Consider the following 22,385-nt stretch of genomic DNA (forward strand, 5'->3'; position numbering starts at 1 on the left):
TGACCCTTGAAAACTTCCTTCACACCAAACTTCTCATAAACTTCATTAGAGGGGTTAGTACTAAAAAAAAACTTTAATCCACTTTGGTCCTGTAGTGACACATTGCAAGAACTCAATCAAACATTAGCTACAGCTCTCCAAGTCTAGAAAGCCTTGCTTAAAGTCCACAAGAGACAATGCAAAAAAACAAAGATAGAATCTGTCAAAATAGAACAGCCAGTAAAGACGAATTTTTAAGAGGTACTTCCATTGCTCAAATCAGAAAACTTAAAACTAATGAAAGTTGCGTACATATCTGAGGAACACGCATGAAAACTGGCAGATTTTTCTGAGTTTCCTACAGAGAGACCTACTCAAATTCGTGACATATAGAAATCTGTTTCTGCGCAGAAATCCAAATCTAGTATCAACCTTCTATTAGAGACTTTACTTGGCACAACAATGCAATAAAATAATGATAAGGATAGTTTGCTACAGTAGTAACAACTTCCAAGACACAACAAAAAAGTAGCAAAATAAAAACATGGGTTATCTCCCAAGAAGTGCTTTCTTTATAGCCATTAAGATGAGCTCAGTAATTTTAATGATGCACTCGCAAGAAATAAGATTTGAAGCAAAAGAGAGCATCAAAAGCAAATAAGAAACACTTTTAAATCTAACCCACTTCCTATGAAAAGGAATCTTGTAAGGGAACAAGTACTGAAAGCACAAAGCAACAAGCATAGAAAGGCAACACAAGTGCAACTTTAAGATTCTCAACATAAAGAGGGGAACCTTAATATTATTAAGATGCATATAACCATGTTTCCCTCTCTCATAATAACTTTCAGTAGCATCATAAACAAACTCAACAATATAACTATCACATAAAGCATTCTTATCATGAGTCTCATGCATAAAATAATTGCTACTCCCAACGTAAGCATATCATTCTTATTAATTGTAGTGGGAGCAAATTCAACAAAGTAGCTATCATTATTATTCTCATCACCATAATCATCAAATATAGGAGGCATAGTATAATCATAACAAACTTTATCCTCCATAGTAGGTGGCACCAAAATACCACTATCATTATAATCATCATAAATGGGAGGCAAAGTATCATCAAAGAAAATTTTCTCCTCAAAACTTGAGGGACTAAAAATATCACAACCAGCTTCCCCAAGTTTAAATTCTTCCATAGCATTAGCAATAATAGTGTTCAAAGAGTTCATGCTAATAACATTGCTACAACTATTTTGCAAACAAAGTTCCATGGGTTTTTTATTTCTCTCTTCAAACACATCATGTCCTAATTCAATATAAAGTTCATAAAGATCTCTATTTTTGTTGTTGTTTTCCATTAAGCCTAACTAGTGAAAATAAAAACAAGAAAAACAAGATATAATGGCAGGATCTAAAGGAAATAGCTTCGAGCACTCACACACCGGCAACAGTGCTAGGAAATAGCTTAGTAGTCGGAGGATGTGAATACCTTTTACCTTACCTCCCCGGCAACGGCGCCAGAAAATAGCTTGATGTCTACGCACGCTTCTATTCCTGTAGACAGTGTTGGGCCTCCAAGAGCAGAGGTTTGTAGAACAGCAACAAGTTTCCCTTAAGTGAATCACCCAAGGTTTATCGAACTCAGGGAGGTAGAGGTCAAAGATATCCCTCTCAAGCAACCCTGCAATTACGATACAAGAAGTCTCTTGTGTCCCCAACACACCTAATACACTTGTTAGATGTATAGGTGCACTAGTTCGGCGAAGAGATAGTAAGATGCAAGTGATATGGATGAATATGAGTGGTAATAACAATCTGAAATAAATATGGCAGCAAGTAAACATGCAGTAGAACAGTAAATAAACGGTGATTCGATATTTGGAAACAAGGCCTAGGGATCATACTTTCACTAGTGGACACTCTCAACATTGATCACATAACTGAATAAATAAATGCTACTTTCTACACTCTCTTGTTGGATAACAAACACCATTCATTGTGTAGGGCTACAAAAGCACACCTCAAGCCGGAGTAAACAAGCTCCACAATATCCGGAGTTCATATTAAAGTAACCTCTAGAGTGCATAATAGACCGTTGCAATTTAGACCGAGTACTAACATAGCATACACACTGTCAACAATAGCTATGAAAGGGGGAATAGATCGCATCAATACTATCATACTAATAGTTAACTTCATAATCTACAAGAGATTATAATCATAACCTATGCCAAGTACTACATGATGCACACACTGTCAACATTACATCATGGAGGAGGAATAGACTACTTTAATAATAACATCACTAGAGTAGCACATAGATTAATAGTGATACAAAGCTCATGATCACATAAAGATCACAGCATGAGAGAGAGAGATGAACCACATAGCTACCGGTAGAGCCCTCAGCCTCGGGGGAGAACTACTCCCTCCTCATCATGGGAGACAGCAACGGCGATGAAGATGGCGGTGATGTCGATGGAGATGACTCCGGGGGCAATTCCTCGTCCCGGCGGCGTGCCGGAACAGAGACTTATGTCCCTCGAAATAGAGTTTCGCGATGGCGGCGGCGCCCCTAGAGTCTTTCTGGAGTTTCGTCAATTGATATCGAGTTTTTAGGTCACGAGGGGTTATATAGGCGGAGAGGCGGAGTCGGAGGGACCAGGGGGCCCCCTCCCCATAGGCTGGCGTGGCCAGGGGGCCACCCGCGCCGCCTTATGGTGGGTCCCCTACTGCCCTTCCTCGTCTCCCCTTCGGACTTCTGGAACCTTCCGTGAATTATAAGATCGTGGGCTTTTGTTTCGTCGAATTCCGAGAATATTGCCCGAACAGCCTTTCTGGAACAAAAAACAACAGAAAACAGGAACTGGCACTGTGGCACCTTGTTAATAGGTTAGTTCCGGAAAATGCATGAAATCATTATAAAGTGTGAGCAAAACATGTAGGTATTGTCATAAAACTAGCATGGAACATAAGAAATTATAGATACGTTTGAGACGTATCACATACGTAACCACCACTCATCATTGTCTGAACCATATGAGCTCATCTCGTGCGGCGAGCATTCAAACCATTCCGCGGGCATAGCGGCGGTGGCTCCGGTGAACATCGTGATGCCTGTCTATGATGGAGTTGAGCACGATGGCGACATCGTACATAATCTTCGATCTTTGGGCTTCATTAGTGGTCTGTTACACTTCGATTTTTCGATCTTGATCGGGGATATTTGGGATTTTCTTCTAAAGATTGTAAAGTGCCCAAGTGGATCTATAACAAGGACTGAAACGACATAGATGAGATGTGGCTGCAGTGCAATTGTGGCAAATTCCCGCATCGTCTCATGGCTTATAAGGGTGTGGACATTGGCCGGAAGATCATGAGGTGGCACTATAAATCCCCTAAGTTCACCTTCGTGGAATGGATCGATAAACCACACTCACCGGAGCTTTCTCGTGAGTTGTTGGCGATGTGGAGGCTAGCCCAACCCAAGAAAATCAAGGTATCTAACCAGAAAAAGTAAGGCACGAAGGGCGATACAAGGTAAATGTAATTAAATCAAGGTGCTTGACCGTGGCCGATGTGCTGACACCGCTTAAGGAAAACCTAGAGTCCCCAGCTAAAATTGTGTGATTTTGTTTTCTATTATTGTTGTTCATTTTGTATCAAATAATTAAGCTTGTCAAGATGTGTTTCCTCTCTTGTGTTGTTTGTTTATTTTGTACCGAATAATTAAGCTTTTACAAAAATGTGTGATGTGTCAATTTCCTTTTATGGGGAGCTTAATTTCTATACTAGGTAATTAATTAGAGAAAATGATTTGTCGCCAGATTTATTGTTATATATACCGATAACTGGGAGAGTGGGCTTCAAAGTTGCTAGTTTTCCTGGCCTTTGAGCAAGCGAGGGTCCCTTACTCCCGTAAATATATAATACAGGAGCACACTTGCCCCCAAACCCACTAGGCCACTACCCACGCTGCCACACTCTCCTCTTTCCCTCCAAACCCTATGCCGCATGCACCCATCCGTCCTCTTAGAACCCTATTTGTTCGTGGCTTTCCTCTCATTTTAGTAGTACAGATATGTCCAAGAGATCCCGGGACAGTCCTAACGCTAGATCTCGTCAAGCCCGCTGGAGTCCATAGTTTCAGTCGTTGTGATGCGTCGAGAGGGCATGTCGGATAATGATGGGTCCATAGTTTCTTCGACGAAGTTTATTGTGTGATGGCTGCTGTTGTGTTGTGTTGGTCCTTTTGAGGCATTAACACGATGATTTTCCTTCTATCTATTACAACAAATTTTGTCCGGTTTCGGTGATGGATGAGCGAGGATGGCAACGCGCCTTCGTCTCGCGCTAGCGTGTTAATAATTATTAATAAATCGGTATAATATTCGAAAAATAAACAAGTGGGCATGATACTAATACATTGCAACCAAAAGAACATAACGAATGTTCGGATGAAACGGTAGTATTTTTTTCGCCTACAGCAATTTTTTTGTTTTGTTTGAGAATCACAAATTTTGTTTGTTGGACATAGTAGGGTTTCCACTCCTTCGTTGTCCGTCCCCTTGCAGTCGGCCCACGAAACAGACGGCCCATACACGACAGTGGGAGCGCAGAGCTGTCAAACCCAGGGTTTCCACACCTTCTAGAGGGTTCGCGACGACCACCACTACCATACCACGAGGCCGTATATACCACCCCCACCGCCTCCTCTCCTTCGTCTTCGCCAAGAGACACCAAGCTCAGCTGCGGCGGCTACCACAACCACAGCTCCCCAAGCTTCCCCGCCCTCGCCGCCGGCTCTCGCACCGCCGGTACGACCCAGTCCCTTCCTTCCCCTCCCGCTCGCGCTTCGTTCGACCGTGGCGGCTTCCCTCGATGTGATTTCCCCACGCTCGGATCCGCCTTGCCTTTTTCACCATTAGATTTTGTTTTTCGATTTATAGTGTTTTAATAACGTGTTATTTCGTTGAATACTAGTCCGCGATTTGTAGAGCTTTGCTGCTGTTTAAGGGGCCTGGGTTTCCGAGGGTTTTGGATCGGCGTTTGTGGTCGATTTGGATTTAGTTTGATGGCGAGTTTATCCTGTCCGGGTTGCCTGGATTCGACTTGTTTCGAGGTCTATATGTTGAGATTTATGCAGCTTCTTAGATGCGCTGACCCCGTAGATCTCGTTCTGTGTAGGTGCAGTTCACGATCTAGATCTCGGAATCAGTAGTGACCGGGACATAAAAGGGCGCGTCGGAGATGAGCGTAGTGGGCTTTGATCTGGGCAACGAGAGCTGCATTGTGGGCGTGGCGCGGCAGCGCGGGATCGATGTGGTCCTCAACGAGGAGTCCAAGCGGGAGACGCCCGCCATCGTCTGCTTCGGCGACAAGCAGCGCTTCATCGGCACGGCCGGCGCCGCCAACTCCACCATGAACCCCAAGAACTCCATCTCGCAGATCAAGCGCCTGCTGGGCCGCAAGTTCGCCGACCCCGAGCTGCAGCACGACATCCAGTCCTTCCCGTTCCGCGTCACCGAGGGCCCCGACGGGTTCCCGCTCGTGCACGCGCGGTACCTGGGGGAGGAGCGCTCCTTCACGCCCACGCAGCTGCTCGCCATGGTGCTGTCCAACTTGAAGGCGATCGCCGAGGGCAACCTGAACTCCGCTGTCAATGACTGCTGCATCGGGATCCCGGTGTATTTCACTGACCTGCAGCGGAGGGCTGTTATTGACGCTGCAACTATTGCGGGTCTCCGGCCGCTGCGGTTGTTCCACGAGACTACTGCTACGGCGTTGGCATACGGGATCTACAAGACAGATCTCCCTGAGAGCGACCAGCTGAATGTCGCGTTTGTCGATGTTGGGCATGCCAGCATGCAGGTCAGCATCGTCGGGTACAAGAAGGGGCAGCTCAAGATGCTGTCTCATTCGTATGACCGCTCTCTTGGTGGAAGGGACTTTGACGAAGCCCTGTTTAAGCACTTCGCGGCGAAGTTCAAAGAGGAATACAAGATTGATGTCTACCAGAACGCCCGTGCCTGCATTAGGCTGCGTGTGGCGTGCGAGAAGCTCAAGAAGATGCTGAGCGCCAATCCGGAGGCACCTATGAACATTGAGTGCTTGATGGATGAGAAGGATGTGCGAGGTTTCATCAAGAGGGACGAGTTTGAACACATCAGCGCCCCGGTACTAGAGCGTGTTAAAGGGCCACTGGAGAAGGCCTTGGCTGAAGCTGGCTTGACCACAGAAGATGTGCACTTTGTTGAGGTTGTTGGATCAGGCTCTCGTGTTCCCGCTGTAATGAAGATTATCACTGAATTCTTTGGGAAGGAACCAAGGAGAACTATGAATGCAAGTGAATGTGTTGCCAGGGGATGTGCTCTTCAGTGTGCTATCCTTAGCCCCACGTTCAAAGTGAGGGAGTTTCAGGTATGATTTCTTGTGCATATGTTTGTTGCCTTTCGTCAACTTCTTTTCCATTGTTCTCTAATGCATGTTAAATTATAAAATTCGTGAGCATTGTATATATTGCATGTATCTGAAGTATAAATGGATGTGTCACTAGAGCAGCTAGTTGGACAGGAGAATTCTGTAGTCTATGAAGGCACTATGAACCTGAACATTATTTATTTTGATCTTTCTTGGTTGTTGTCCACATATTGCATTCTATACATAAATAATGTTACTCTTCCTAGTCAGCTAGCGGTGCACTTAGTGTTTCAGTACCTTTGTCCTATTATGACTTGAAGTAGCAATTAGGAATATAGGAAACACTAATTTCATTTGAAAAAAGAAACACTTTCATTTGAAAAAAATGAACACTAAATTATTGTGCATGATGTTATGTATTATAGCTGGCATTCATATTGATGCTGGCGTGCTTGATACTTATGTTGGTGGAGAGGCGGTTGCGTGTTCATTCCAATTGCACGTTTACGCAATTAATTATATTTCCACAACAACTTTGTTTGCAATTTGATCTCATTCATCTTGCTCCTAGTATGTTTGCCTATAGAATCTTTGAATTCCCTACCTGCTCTGTAAAGGCACACTATGCTCTCTTAGGAAGTACTCCCTCAGTACAACAATATAGGGCGTTTGGCAAGCTGTTCTAGCTTACCAAAAAGTCCCATATTGTGGGAAGGACGGAGTAGTTCCTTAAACCTGCTATGACCCTTGATGGTGGTTGAGTTGATTTTGATTTGCAAGGCTGCACTATCAATTGTCGGATGCTACAGAAAAATATTTCGTGATTTTAATATCTGCTCTTCATTTTTCTGTAGCTTTTTAAGAGAAAAAGCTGTAGTTTTGACGTTGGCTTGGCATTTTGCAGGTTAATGAAGGGTTTCCCTTTTCAGTTGCTTTATCATGGAAGCCAGATGCTCAGAACAATGAACCCCAACAAACAGTTGTATTCCCAAAGGGGAATCCAATCCCTAGCATCAAGGCTCTGACCTTCTATAGGTCCACTACATTTCCAGTGGATGTTTTGAATGTTGATACAGATGATATGCAAATAACACAGAAAATTAGCACTTACACGGTGGGCATTTTTTTAAACCCCAATCATATTCAATACACTTGGCATTTGCCATGTGTTCAAGGGCCTTTTAAATTCTGGTCCTTGAGCAGTTTCTAGTGGTAGCTGATTTTGTTATGTTGTACCTACATGCAGATTGGCCCATTCCAACCGAGCAAAGGTGAGAAGGCTAAACTGAAAGTGAAAGTTCGTCTCAACATCCATGGGATTGTCTCTCTTGAATCAGCAATGGTAACTTGCAATACTCCGTCTTGTCATGTTCCTTTGAAATAGCATCTAACATCTCTCTGATGTTGTTTCTATGCCGTGCTTCTGTATGCAGATGCTGGAAGAGGAGGAAGTGGAAGTTCCAGTTTCAGCTACAAGTGAGGTTCCAAAGGATGCTACTAAAATGGACACAGATGATGCACCACGAGACGATGACAATATGCAAGAACCTAAAGGTGCTTTAGATACTGCCGATGGTGCTGCTGAAAATGGGGCTGGTGATTCTGAGGAAAAAACTGTTCCGATGGATACTGACACAAAGGTATTGTTTGTTCACTCTATTGTTGATGACAATCTATAGGATTACACATATATTGGTGGCCCTGTGCATGCAGCATGTTTTGAAGAGCTACTTCTATCTGCCACTTAAGTTCTGTTCATTTTTTTTGGGATTAGCTACTACTTTTTTTTTGTATGAAATTAGTTTATGATGACACAATGATTCTACGATGAATTTGATAGTCATCCTCGTGATGCTGATTAAGCATTTTTATTTACGGTATTTTAAAAATTTTCTCTAATGAATTTAGTCGATGTAATTTTACGTCTGTCTTTTGAAAAATGACCAAACAGGGCATAATATCAGATACTTATTTTTTGTTAGTTAGGATCTTTATAAAGAAACACAGATTGTTTCGCAATTAATTATAGAACAATATTGTTTCGTTCATGCATACAGGTATTTTTTTTGAGAAAGATGTCAACTTTTGTTTTGTGGTAAAAGACTAATAGTTATGAAATAACTTGTTTATTTCAGGTCGAGCCATCCAAAAAGAAAGTTAAGAAGACAAATGTTCCAGTCGCTGAAACGGTTTATGGTGCGATGGCTGCTGATGAGCTGGATAAAGCAGTTGAGAAAGAGTATGAAATGGCTCTTCAGGACAGAGTGATGGAAGAAACCAAGGACAAGAAGAATTCTGTGGAGGCTTATGTTTATGACATGCGTAACAAGGTATATTGAGCTGCATGATCTGATGATTGTTTATGTCTGTGCAGTATCTGACCTCATCCTATGTTGTATTCAGCTCAATGAGAAGTACAATGAATTTGTCAAGTCTGAGGACATAGAAGGATTGATGACTAAGCTTCAGGAGGTTGAGGATTGGCTGTATGAAGATGGTGAGGATGAGACCAAGGGAGTCTATGTCGCAAAACTAGAAGAACTTCAAAAGGTATGCCTTCTTTACTGCACCATATATTTATTAATAGTTCACTTTTGGTGTCGTTAGTTCTACATGAGTAATTTTGTTCTCCTGCAGGTTGGTGGTCCAATTGAGATGCGCTACAAAGAGTGGACTGAAAGAGGCCCGGTTCTTGAGCAACTGGTGTACTGCATTCGCAGTTTTAGAGAGGCTGCGCTATCTGTTGACCCAAAGTTTGATCACATAGATATATCAGAAAAACAGAAGGTACACAATGTCTGGTTGATCTTAGAATTTCCCACCACTCTTGCATTATCAGTTACAGAAGCATGCTTGGAAGCTGTCCCATTTTATCTTGTCCCCCTGTAGGGGTTAGTTGTTATTGTGTTGGGTAAGACGAGGTAATCCTGCTGTCAGTTGATAATATGTATTGTTGCATACAGGTCATTAATGAGTGCTCGGAAGCCGAGAACTGGCTACTTGAGAAAAAGCATCAGCAAGATGCTCTACCGAAGCATGCTAATCCTGTCCTCCTTGTTTCTGAGATAAAGAAAAAGGCTGAAGCACTTGACAGGTTAGTTGGTATCCAGCTCTTTCGATGAAATCCCCTTTTAAGCGGACATTGGTATTCCTTGTTGAGCACATTGTGAGCTGTGTCTAGCAAATTGTCCTGAAACTTGTTTCTTGTAGGTTCTGCAAACCGATCATGACCAAGCCAAAGCCGGCACCGAAGCCACAGACCCCACCACCAGCGGAGACCCCAGCGCCTGAGGCTCAAACACCAGAACCACAATCAAGTGGTGCCAGTGAGCCCAGCGAACCAGCAAGCGAAGGAGCTGATCAGGGTGAGTCTACTGCGGAGCAAATGGACACTGATAAAGCCGATCCGTCCCCAGCATAAGGACTTCCGATCAGAGGAGATTTTATGTCAATGATCGGTTGCATTCTCCTGTGCTTTTGGTCTGCTAGGGCAACAAACTAGAAGGAACGGCTGTTTCCGTACGTTGTGAGGATATGTATTGGAACGTGGAGAGTTCTGCAGTGTTTCTAGCTGGTATTAAGAACTGTTATTCCTTTTATGACTGGTGAACTGGACGATGCATGCAGGATAAGGGCGCCCTTCCAGGTTTTGGTGACCCGCTGTCTCTGGTGTAATTTTTATTGACGATGGTCCATAACGTTGTAATTTTACATACGGTGGTCCATAACGATTCAGAAATTTTTGGTCAAAGATTTCCTTAATTCCTGTTAGCCTCTTGTGTTTTCTTCAATCGGTCGCAAGTAATGTTCTTGCAATCTTTTACCATATAATTCAACATGCGGGCTGTTCAAAAATCATCTAAACAAAAGGTGTCCAAAGAGTGGTTTAGTAGGAGGCGATCCACATAAGCATACACTCCCTAGTGTTTGAGCATCTCCATCCCCCAAAGGCCTTTGGGGCGTCTCAAAGGCTGTTTTGATCTGGCGCGGTGTGTCTGGTGTCCTTTAAAGGTTGTTTTGATCCGGCGCAGTGTGTATGGCGTCCTGAGGCTGTCCGGTGTGTCTTGCGTCCTAAGGTTGTTTTAGCTATACGGAGGTCTGGCATCCTGAGGCTCTCCTAGCTAAATGGAGCTCTGGAGTCCCGAGGCTGTCCTAGCTATACGGGAGGTTGTGTTGCAGATGCGTCAGATGGAAAATGTGCCCTTCGCCATGTAGGTAAAAGCAACACATCATATGGAAAATGTGCCCCTCGGCATGTAGCATGTAGGTAAAAGCAACACGGGTACCACCTGTCAATGACCAAAGCAGACGCATGACCCTCCCGCCTCTATTTTGTGACACACCCCCTTCCAACCTTACCACAACCACCGATTTCGATGGCCATTGCGACCGAATATCGCATGCGCCTGATTCCACAACGTCTCGTCTCACCCGTCCACCCATTTCGGCTGCCCATTGCGCCGCTAGTTGGTCACCGTCTTGGACCCGAACTGTCGGATACTCCGAGCATCCATCGTGCACGCAAGTTGCTTGACCGTCTGTTTGGTAGGCGCCCCTAATGCTATTTCTTGTCTCTCTTGCCGCAGTTGTTTTCATTGACAATTTCTTTTGCCTCGTAGACATGGACAACAACGACGGGATGATGATCCATCAACCGATGGAGGACGATGACACATTCGATGCTAACGTTCATGAGCACCAGTCGATCCTCACTTGCCTTCTAAAAATGGATGCCGCCGAGCTAAAGGAGGGGCCACGACATAGAGGTTCCAAGCGTGGAAAAAATGTCGTAGTTCTGCGATTAGGGGACGCGACTAGGAACATATGCGCTCCAAAGGTGGCACAACGCGGCGGCACCCCCCAAACGCTCGTTCCAGAGCTTCTTCTGGACGGTGTTTGGGGGCGACGGAGGGAGATGCTCTTACACGTGATGGCACCGACACAATTGTTCTTGTTTCGACATAATTAAAAAAAAGTAAAAGAGGAGGATTTAGACAGAACACATTGATGTTGTATTGTCCAAATTTGCATGAAGTCTGTTTCTATTGAGGGGACTGGTTGTTTCAAATTGGACTATGTGGGAGCCACTGTGTTTGAGCCCGCCCTAAATAGTATGCTCCGTTCCAAATTTATGGGTACGTGTTGCGTATTATTCCCTCCCGTTCACTAATATATAATATTTTAGCCTTTTGCAAATCTAGCTAATTTGGTATGTACATAGTCTAGTTTTAGTACTCTCTTCGATTAATATTATTTGCCACTAGTATAACTATATATCTAGAACTAATATATGCCGAGATATATCTATATTAGTGGCAGATACTATGGATCAGAAGGAGTATGTAGATTCACTTATTATGGTGCCTATCTATATCTAGTTCACTTTGAAATGGTTGAAGGAGCTTATATTTGTAAATAGGGATCAAAATTATAAGGTTTGTAATCAAAATTAAAACAACAAGCACCAGTGGTCTAGTGGTAGAATAGTACCCTGCCACGGTACAGACCCGGGTTCGATTCCCGGCTGGTGCAAATCTTTTTTTTTTGCTCGAGCATAGTACGGTTAGAGGGAAACAAAAATCTGGCCGTTCCGATCGGAACAGACGAGCAACATGCCGTTCCTTCGAGCTGATCACTCGCCGCAGTCCACGATTTCCATCACGATTCATGAACTCGGCATGAATCCTTCGCCGGAATCACGGCCCGCACTAGTGCACTGCCAGTCTGCCACTCCATCTCATTCTCACAGCGCTCTATGCCTATCAATGGAGCAGCCCACACAATCGTTGTGAATGGCCCGTATGAGGAGGGGACGGACCACCACTCCCACAGGGAAGTAACAAGCTCCACTGCCAGTCACTGATCAGTACATTTAAACTACTGGCTTCAACACACCAATGCACTGAATTTGGCCGCTAAACCTTTTGCGCGCCAAGAATGGCCACCATGGGCTCCCTTCGAACCTTCCTCCTCTCCTACCCGGAGTTCCTCCTCGCCGCCTTCTGCTTCCTCGCCCTGGCCGCCCTCCGCCTCGCGCTCCAGTGGCGGGCCGCAGCAGGCAGCAACGTGCCCGTCAACTGGCCGGTCGTCGGCATGCTCCCCTTCGTGCTCGCCAACCTCGGCCACCTCCTCGACGCCGCCACCGCCGCGCTCCGGGACTCGGGCTGCTCCTTCGCGTTCCGCGGCCCCTGGCTCGTCGGCGGCGACTACCTCCTCACCTGCGACCCCGCCGCCGTGCACCACTGCCTCGCCGCCAACTTCGCCCGCTACGACAAGGGCCGCGACTTCGCCGAGATGTTCGACGTCGCCGGCAGCGGGCTCCTCGTCTCGGAGGCCGCCACGTGGACGCAGCAGCGCCACGTCGTCGCCACCGTCTTCGCGGCCCCCGCGTTCCGCTCCTTCGTCGTGTCCACCGTCGAGAACCAGACGGCGCGCCTCCTGGCGCCGTTCTTGGACCACGCTGCGGCCGCCGGGCGCGCCGTCGAGCTCGAGGACGTCTTCATGCGCTTCTCGCTCGACGTCTCCTACGCCGTGGTCTTCGCCCACGACCTCGACTCGCTCTCCCTCGAGGCTGCGAACGCCCCGTACCCGCCGTTCGGCCAGGCCACGAGGATGGCCGGGGAGGCCGTCATGTTCCGCCACGTTGTGCCGGCAAGGTGGTGGAAGCTGCTCAGGTGGCTCAACGTCGGCATTGAGAGGAGGTACGCCCAGGCCAAGGCGGTGCTCGACGAGTTCGTCTACCGCGAGATCGGGAAGCGCAAGGCGGGACACCTGCCGCTCCTTGGAGGAGGAGGGGACCTGCTGTCTATGTACATGGCGTGGCCCAGGGACCCTGCCATGACCGACCAAAAGAGGGGCGAGTTCCTCCGCGACGCCGCCGTGGGGTACATGTTCGCGGCCAAGGACCTCGTCGCCTCCGCGCTCACATGGCTCTTCTACATGATCTGCACGCACCCGCACGTCGAGGCCAAGATCCTCCACGAGCTAAAATCTTTACGCGCCAACGAACCCGCTGAGTGCGGCGGCACCGTTATGTTCGACTGCGACACGCTCCGGTCGGCGTCCTACCTCCACGCGGCGGTGCTTGAGGCGCTGCGCCTGCACCCGCCGGCGCCGTTCGAGGAGAAAGAGGCGCGCGAGGACGACGTGCTGCCCGACGGCACTGCAGTGACCAAGGGCACCAGGATCATCTTCTGCATCTACGCCATGGGCAGGATAGAGGGGATATGGGGCGAGGACTGCAGGGAGTACCGGCCGGAGCGGTGGCTGTCTGGCAGCGGCCGGGTCCGGCACCAGCCGAGTTACAAGTTCGCCGCGTTCAATTCCGGGCCGAGGAGCTGCCTTGGCAAGGACCTAGGGCTCAGCAACCTCAAGATCGCCGCCGCGGCCATCATCTACAACTTCCGGGTGGAGCTCGTCGACGGCCATGCGGTGGAGCCAACCGACTCGGTGGTGCTCCACACCAAGAACGGGCTCATGGTTAAGGTCAAGAGAAGGGGGGCGACCTTTGATGGCTGAGTTCAGGCTTTTGGTTGCATCTTGATTACAGTCGATATATATACAGACTGGACCTAATCTAGTATTCAATTATGATTATCATCATAGTAAAGGATCTATATTTATTTCAAGAAAAAACAAGCAAGTGGTCTTAGGCTGGAGAGAAGGTTTAATATTAGGTAATTGGTAACAAAAGAGCTCCATTTATTCAGTAAATTGGTCTCCAACAAGGTCATATAGTTCAGAATTTTAATGCATATACTGCCTATCTTTGGTGGACAAGAATACCTGATTCCATGAATTTGAGCACAGAGCATGCTAAAGTACCACTTAGCTTGCACATGTAATCTTTGATTGCGCCAGAAAGAATAAATTCCAATGGGTTGGCAGTACAATAATGTTATACAACAGGTTCATCCGCCAGTACAAAACTGTACATCAATCTACACTAAACAGTAGGTGATAGCGGACAGTGCCGACATGCTATCATGCTAAGGGCAATCCTTCGATTTCTCCTGGGAATTCAACCAATAGATTAACTAATAACCTAAATAGTATTTCTGTCAAGTACTCCATTTGTCATGGATATGCAACGAATATCTTGCAGCCAGCTATTGTGTATTTTCAGTCCGCTACCACAGCCATTCAAGAATCGCTTGTGTTCACAAATTATCAGTAAAACAAAAAGGGTAACAATAGTCACTGCTGTAAAGATGATTGCCTGCACAAAACAAACCAGAGGAAACATAAGGTACAAAACTCTAAACAAATGAAGAAACTAGAGGCTCAGCGATCAGATTATACTATTTTTTGAGTGAGCGATCAGATTATACTTAAAAGCCCTTGCATTATAATGAAGTAAAGAAGGCCCTGCACTGCAGGCAATGCAACGATGAATGTGCAGCGATGAATGATTGACTATCTACTTTTACAGGCAAAATGAATTAAGATTTCCGTATGTTCACATACTAAATCTAAATGGGCATGATCTGCTTAGTACTTGAGTGTTGTGACAAAGAAAAAAAACTAACCAGAAATGCAGAAGCACAAAGCCCAGGCCGTTCTCGAGGATCCCGGTTGTAGTACTTGCAGCAATAAAGAAGAGCCGCTATGTACCAGATTAAAGGGCACATGAAACCTAAAAGAAAACTGCAATAACTTTTAATACAGTAAACAATAACAGAACAAAAGAATTGAGGAATAGATTGCCTCACCAACACCATCCAATTCCACAACCAAAGAAGGGAAGCCGTCTTTCAAACATCGCCAATCTTGGGTTTTCTTCATCCCCAAGTAGCGTGTCCTTCCCGAGGCACACCTGACAACGGCAAAATTCATCCGAATTTCCTACGGAACGCATAAGAATGAATTCAGCTAGACCAAGAGAAATACATTTCCAGGAGATCTGTACTGATAAACACTTCATTTTACAGGTCTTTTACTGACCAATGATCATGCTCTTCATGACATGAGAGTGAGATTTGCAGCCAATATTTGACAGTCATCTGAGAAAGAATAAGAGCATGAGCAGGTTTAAATAAACAGTACCTCCCCTCATAAGTACTATAGTTGTTCGGTCAAGGAAGCAACAGGAAGAACTGTGGAGCTTCTCAGCATTTCGGAACTCCTTGCTGTAATGGCTAATGGAAACTATGAACCAAGAGCTATGATCACATCAAGCAGCTGGACAGAAGAAATACGAGAAGTTAGCATGAAAATCTGGTGGCATCTAATCTGGAATGTAAAATAAAGTCAATTTAAAACTAACGCTCGTTTTAGATAGTGCACTACAAAGACAATGAGTATGTACCAAGTTTTCACAATTCACAAATATCTCGAATCCAATTGAATCAGCTATTCGCTACATAAGCTCAAAGAGCAATTCCCTCAAGTTGAATGGGAAGTAGAAAGCTCAGTGACGCAACAGATTTTTCAGACCATTTTAATCAAGAAAACATTGCAGGGTAGAACTGTATCCAAATAATATAGGTTGTTCAGTTTGCAACCTTGGAGTATCTAAATTTGTCAAACATTTTCAAAACTTTTCTTGGAGAAAAGCAACATCACATGTCACAGTGAGCTATTGAGCTTTCCTAAGCAAATCTTGACCACACAGCTGAATTTTTGGGCATACTGAACTGTGGAAACGAACCTTATCATTTACTAACTCGGTCAAACTTGCCTAAGAGAATGTACTCCGCTGATGGATTAACAAACTGTGGTAATCCGCATTGACTTACGCTAGTGCTAACACTGGAAACACTTCCGTCCGAGCCCAATTGAACTGAAAGAAGTGCAATGTCAGGAGCGGATATATGGCCAAAGGAAGGATCAAAGTGAGAGCTGTTTTACTCCGTCAGAATATTGTGGATGACGAGAGATGTCCCTTTGGCTGCAAGGAAAGGGAGACTACTGAACATTTTGCTCTGAATTGTGGTAGAACAATTCAAATCCTTGCGCTCTTAGGGATTAATTTAACCAGCTGCGAGAAGCTTACAAATATCTTTGACACCGCAAGAGAGAGGTGCCCGCCTCAGAAAAAGAAAGCCTGGACTTTAGTCATTACAGCTGCTTTGTGGAGTACTTGGTTGGCAAGAAACAGGAAAGTTTTTGATGATGTTGATATTCCAGTTCACATAGTGGCCAAGCAATGCATAGACACCTGCAAGCTTTGGACTCTTAGAGCCAAACATGAGGAGAAGGCTTCTATCCAACATTGGCTAGCAGATTGGACTGTTTAATTTCCCTACTCTGTGTGTTTTTGCTTTCCCTCTAGATGTTCTCTCTCCCTGTAATCTCTTGCATGTATAACTTTGAGCTGCCTTAGCTCCCCCTTTTTTTAATAAAAGTTTTTAAGGTAGGGGGGTACCCCTTCCGAAGTTCTCAAAAAAAAAAAAGGAGCGGATATATGGTCCCGTGCCAACGTACTGTTCAGTACACCAAAATAGGAGTTGGAGGTTGGACCCAGCCGAAGGTCAATCTACACAGCCTTCTCTCTGAAAAAAACGAGGATGGCATTAACGCAATGCTCTATAATCCAACACCCAGTAATTCACCGCACAGGTTATATCGGTAATATCATCGAGCATGTCGTGTTCCTTCCAGAGAGTCAACACCCTGCCGGAGGTTGCAGTTACCCGATCTGAAGATCCGGCCGCAATACATTCCAGAATCCACAAGCTATCACATTTCCGTCCAATCTAATCAGGGACCAAGCGAAGAAACCAAGAACTGAGCTGCGATCTACAGAAGCAAGAAAGGCACCGGCAGCATCAACCAGCAAAAGGGAAGCTGCAAACTTACATGAGCGAATCGAATCTCCTGCAAGGAGAGTCCATGTAATTCTGTGGCGTATCCTTTTAGCTTCTGCTGGGCGGGCGTTTGCTGAGATGCGGAGGGTTGGAAGAACAGATGAGGAGGAGCGGTCTCTGGTGGCAGCAGTCTCTCTTCTCTCGAGTCTCCGTCCCCCTGTCTTGTCTCGTGTGATTGCTTTCCCTTTCCAAGTGGCCTTTTCGGCTTTACCCCTCCTTTTGTCGATAATACCAAGTGGATTTTGGTTGCACGTTCTATTGGATATGCACTGACAGCAACTCCAGCACATCCGTTATCCCACGGCCTTTAAAAACGGGGTGCGTTTTAGAACATGGGGCTAATCCTCCATTTATTTTAAAATGCATCTTACACATATTTTGAAATTTTAAAAAATAAAATAAAATATTGCATGTACATCTACTCGTGCTACACACTCACAAAGTAATTTCATGAAAAGTCAACTTGCCATGTGATGTGTGTAAAAAAGACAAAATTTGCGTAAAGTAATGCTTTTCACTAGATAATTTTTCTATTTTTTAAATAGATCACGAAAATATTAGTTTTTTGTGAAACTTGATTAACACACATATACTATAAAGACGTACATGTAAAAAAAATATCAATTTTTTTGACACTTTGAAATATAATTTTTTGGCAGAGGAAGTATATGCGCCCGGGAGCCGAAATAAATTTCCGTTACAAGGGACCCAATAGTGTGATTTAATATCAAGTCTCAGACAAATAAAGGTATCATGATACAAAGGGAATATGATTCGATGTTGAGGTTCAAAAGATAAACTTATTTGTGTTTGTATAGGGACCATTAAGCTTTTCCAGAACCCCGAGATGGTCATTGATCGGAAAGGTGTCTCGATCATGTCTACGTATTCCCAAACTCGTATGGTGGCACACTTAAGGGACGCTTTGGGATCGATTCAGTATTGTTCGAGAATAGGGAGAGAACACTAAGATTATTTGGAGAGTAAGTGGAATAAGTTCTGGGTTGAAGAATAGTTCTCAGACTCGCATATATGTTTATTATTTAATTGGTTGAATTAAACAAATAAATATAAATAAAAAATAGGATACCCCTTTTAAAAGGGACCACCAAGGTGGCCCCAAGGGGGCCGGCCAAAGAGGCAAGGGATAATGGAGAAGGGGGCATGCATGGTGGAGCCAGCACGCCCCAAACCCTAACCCTAGCCGCCAGGGTCGGCTCATGGGAGGGAGGGGGCGGCGGCGGCTGCCCCCAGGTGGCCCCACTTCTCCTCCTTTGCCCCCTATATAAACCCCCCAAGGATGCCCCCTCATTCATCCAAGTTGAGTTCTCTCTCCCTCATCTCTCCTCTCCCTCACACGTGTTCCCGAGTTTGGAACGTGCGCAGGATTGGAGCCTTCTCATCTGACTACATGCCACCGTGTCATTCGGGACACCGGTCCGAATCATCTTCTTCCGCTGCGCTGCTGGACCGGCACCCAGAGGATGTCTATACATCGTATGTGTGTTGAACTATGGAGGCACGACACTTGGAGCGCTTCATCGTTGGACTTCTTCTCGGCCCCGAGGTCGACGTCGATGTACAACTTCATCGACAAACGTTCATCGTGAACGTTAGGCTTTTCGGTCTTCAAGGTTATGAACACCGATATCCTCCGCTACTTTGCATCTACATAGAATAGATCTTGGGTATGTATTTCCGTCATAGGAATTTTTTGGTTTTCTGCATCGGAACCCAACAGGGGTATCAAAGCGATCTATGTGTAAATGTATATGTATGGCTAGAACACATAGCAATAAGTGGGCATTGGTTATCTAATTGTTACCGTCTTAAAGTGTGATTGCTATCATTGTGGCATTGTTTGATGAGCGGCCCCGACCGACCTCACGCGTACACCTAAGCAAAACTGCTTTCGCACTTGACATATGGTTGTACCATATATGCGGCTAGGGGGTGTCCGTCTCTCTTACTTTAGCGGTGCGGCTTTGGTATGGTGGAGGGCTTAAAAGCGAAAATTGGGTGATCGATGTTGTGGTTCTACAGTTCGTAGGTTATGAATGGTTCTTCCATGATAGCTCGAACAGCCACATAAAAAATGCAAAGATAAAACTAGATGCGTCTAACTTTGTGTTGCAGAGAGGGCATGTAAATATGATATGGTTGAGGTAAGTTTTATGTTGTTCGGCGACTACCAATGTGGCGGCACCGAGGCCCCAAGGAGCTTTTCTGGAGCATACGATGGAGATCAAGACACAATGACAATGACCATGGCATATACCCTATAATTTCATATGATGTTATTATTACTGTTTTATCTTATGATGCATGCATTACACATACAACTGTAGCATTATAAGATGATCCATCAACTGTAATATCAATCGTGTTGTTCCTTGGTGTTGCACCACGATAGATTAGCTCATCATTATGAAGTACGCCACGATGAACAGGTGCTAGACATCTTAACAGTCATGTATAGTGGAAGTAAGCCATGTTGCGTTGCATACGCAACAAGGTTATTACTAGCGAGCCTAGAATGTACATACATGACCTCGAACACAAGACCAAAGGTCGAGCATGAGTCATATAGATGATATGATTGATAAGTCTACCTTTTAGTTGTGCCAATGGTCATGACGATCGGGGGAGGTATAACTAGAAAGGATCATATAATCACTAAACAATGAGGGATGCTTTGTTTGAGTAGGAGTTCTTCGTTAATTTTTAATAGCGCATTAATATCTTGAAATCAAATAATTATGAACAAAGTCTTGAAGTATTTTTCATATGCCATTGTAGATGTCTCGCCCCACCTTCAACCTAGGACAATTCCTAGAGAAAGAGAAACTTAAAACTGATGGGTCGAACTTCAGCGCTTGGTATCTCAACTTGAGGATTCTCCTTGCTCCCCACAACTTCAACTACGTACTGGAAACCGCACTAGGTGTCGTACCCCCAATGATTCCCCTAAGGAGGACAAGAATGTCTACAAGACCAAGCTGGATGATTCTTCATTCGTCCTGAGTGGCATGCTCTATGCCATGGAAGCCGAGCTGCAGAAGCACTATGAGCACATGGGTGCATACGAGATGGTCACCAGTCTCAAGATGCTTTTGCACCACAAGCTAGGGCAGAGAGGTATGAAGCTTCCGAGCTCTTATTTTCGACAAAGATGAAAGAGCACAACAATGTGAGCGAACACGTAGTAAAGATGAATGGCTACATTGAGCTCCTTAATGCCTTGGAATGGCTGATTCCGAACGAGCTTGCGACTGATAGGGTGTTGCAACCGTTGCCCCTAGCTTCAAAGGATTTGTCCTGAACTACAACATGCAGTGGATGGCTAAAATCCTCCTCTGTGTTGTTGGTGATGGAGCTTCACAACACCAGCAAAAGTCTCTTGAAACGTTGGGACTCCAAGTGTAGAATGTGTAGTCCAGGAAGCAATTTTCCCCACAAGTGTGACTCGAGAGTTATATCGAACTCTCGGGGAACTGCTGAAAGTGCATGGATCTCTCAAGTGTGGTTTTGGTAATTGATGACAATCCCTATGGACTAATGTTTGCATTGACATATATTTGTAGGATTTGTCCATAGGCAATGCTTGAACCATATGTTGGCTTCAAGGTTGCAATAAAAATAAATTGATGAGTAATATCAAGTGTCAAGTTTGTCTTGAGGATGAATATTAAGTGAGCCCTCAAGTTTAACTTCAAGACATCAACATGATGAATAGTGAACAAATGAAGTGCAAGTTCAAGATGATCCAACTCGAAGAGATCATATGCTTGAATCTTGCCATCCATATAGTGATGATGGACTGCAGATGCGCCGAAGAAGAAGCTCTCCCATGGTGGATTATGGGAGAGTAATCCATAAGACTTTGTCAAGCAAGAACAATCAAGAAAGGCGTTCTATCTTGTTGCGGTCAAGATCGTCATCATCGAGCTCAAGTGGAATGCGCAAGGTTAAGTTTTGGTCTTAATAGGGTTTCTTTCTTACCGGTTTCATGGTGTAGTTGGAGACCGATTTATATTTTAATTGTTGTACTATCAAGATGGCTCTCGAGTGAGTAACTCGATCGTATCCTTCAGAGAGATCAAACCTTTGCATCCTTGCATCATCTTTCTTGCTTGTTATTTGGATCTTATCCATGTGATGTTTTATATCTTGTGCTTATTCTCATAACAAGCTCTAGTTCATTAAAACGGATTTTGAACGAAAAACTTGTTCCGTTTTCAAGGTTGGAGGTTTTACCGGTTTGTCTTTTATAGATAGGTAAAACCTTTTATAATTTCTTTATATACTTCCTTGTTGTACTATTATGCTTCCCTGCATGATCTTTGTAATATCCCAGGATTTGGGGTTACAAAAATAAAGGAAACAGATGTGTGCATTGCATTCATGCATAGAAAATCCGTGGAATTTTTGCGCTGTTGTTTAAAACTGTCAAAGGGATCGAGGTTTCTCTTGCATCGGTAAAATCGAGTTAGTCATCAATGTGAGTGTGATAAATTTCGACATGACCTTTGCGAAGTCATATGTTTTGGGGGAAACAATCTGAATTCAAATTCCAATATGAAAGACAAAACTCAAATAAGAATTTGAATTTTAAACAATTATATAAAATACAAAGTAATAACAAATAGGAATGAGAATCAAATATTACTAATAAGAATTCGCATAAGTATTATTACAACACTTATTGAAATATTACAAGTTACATAAGAAATATGAGATTACAAAATGGAACTAAAAGAAATTCTAAATCTAATCTAAATCTTCTCAACATTTCTTATTCTTCTTTTCCTGCAATAAGAAAAATAACAATAGACAAAGAAATGTTGTGTTAAGGTTAAAATGTTTGTCTCCGAATTTTGGGAGACATTTTAGTTTTGGAAGCTAGCTAATGGGAGTCAAGAACTAGTCTTGATTCCCAAATGGTGATTAGAGGGAATTCTTTCTTAGGCAACATCATGAATAAATGGATCATGTAAAGGGACAGATGGGTCATTCGGATCATGAGGAAATAAATCAAGTAGGCAACCAGGGACAAAGAGCAACACTGAAGTGATCCATTACTATAGGCAACAAGGCAGCAATGTTTTTCCCTCTAATCTAGCTAGAGTCCATTAAATCCCACAAATTAATTCAAATGAATCATCTTTG

At 44.4% G+C, this 22,385-nt stretch overlaps 3 protein-coding genes and 1 non-coding gene across 7 annotated transcripts; 3 read left to right on the forward strand and 1 right to left on the reverse strand.

Annotated features, from left to right (window-relative positions):
* Positions 1–4,648: 4,648 nt before the first annotated feature.
* LOC127295002 (heat shock 70 kDa protein 14) lies at positions 4,649–10,170 on the forward strand. Its single transcript, XM_051324904.2, has 10 exons — positions 4,649–4,805; positions 5,176–6,408; positions 7,313–7,522; positions 7,655–7,750; positions 7,842–8,048; positions 8,544–8,738; positions 8,812–8,958; positions 9,046–9,195; positions 9,372–9,502; positions 9,619–10,170. Exons 2-10 carry the CDS (start codon positions 5,239–5,241, stop codon positions 9,827–9,829), a joined length of 2,517 nt encoding a protein of 838 aa, XP_051180864.1. The 5' UTR covers positions 4,649–4,805; positions 5,176–5,238; the 3' UTR covers positions 9,830–10,170.
* A 1,699-nt stretch (positions 10,171–11,869) lies between these two features.
* Positions 11,870–11,940, forward strand: TRNAG-GCC (transfer RNA glycine (anticodon GCC)). The gene has a single exon. It is a non-coding gene; the product is annotated as a tRNA-Gly (tRNA).
* A 405-nt stretch (positions 11,941–12,345) lies between these two features.
* LOC127331772 (noroxomaritidine synthase-like) lies at positions 12,346–13,926 on the forward strand. The gene has a single exon (XM_051357958.1). The coding sequence runs from the start codon at positions 12,346–12,348 to the stop codon at positions 13,924–13,926; it is 1,581 nt and encodes a 526-aa protein (XP_051213918.1).
* Positions 13,927–14,235: 309 nt separating this feature from the next.
* Positions 14,236–17,412, reverse strand: LOC127295010 (uncharacterized). Of its 4 annotated transcripts, XM_051324921.2 has the most exons (6): positions 17,209–17,412; positions 16,834–16,901; positions 15,352–15,588; positions 15,120–15,252; positions 14,937–15,054; positions 14,236–14,626 (listed from the first exon to the last, which is right to left on the reverse strand). In XM_051324921.2, exons 3-6 carry the CDS (start codon positions 15,368–15,370, stop codon positions 14,453–14,455), a joined length of 444 nt encoding a protein of 147 aa, XP_051180881.1. In that variant the 5' UTR covers positions 15,371–15,588; positions 16,834–16,901; positions 17,209–17,412; the 3' UTR covers positions 14,236–14,452. The 4 variants fall into 4 exon arrangements, with proteins under 4 accessions (XP_051180881.1, XP_051180877.1, XP_051180886.1 ...); XM_051324917.2 differs by lacking the exon at positions 16,834–16,901; XM_051324926.2 differs by lacking the exon at positions 16,834–16,901 and having other exon boundaries at positions 15,454–15,588; positions 17,209–17,410.
* Between the last annotated feature and the right edge of the window lie 4,973 nt (positions 17,413–22,385).

The sequence above is a fragment of the Lolium perenne genome, chromosome 1 (genome assembly GCF_019359855.2).
Source record: "Lolium perenne isolate Kyuss_39 chromosome 1, Kyuss_2.0, whole genome shotgun sequence".
NCBI classification, from domain to species: domain Eukaryota; kingdom Viridiplantae; phylum Streptophyta; class Magnoliopsida; order Poales; family Poaceae; genus Lolium; species Lolium perenne.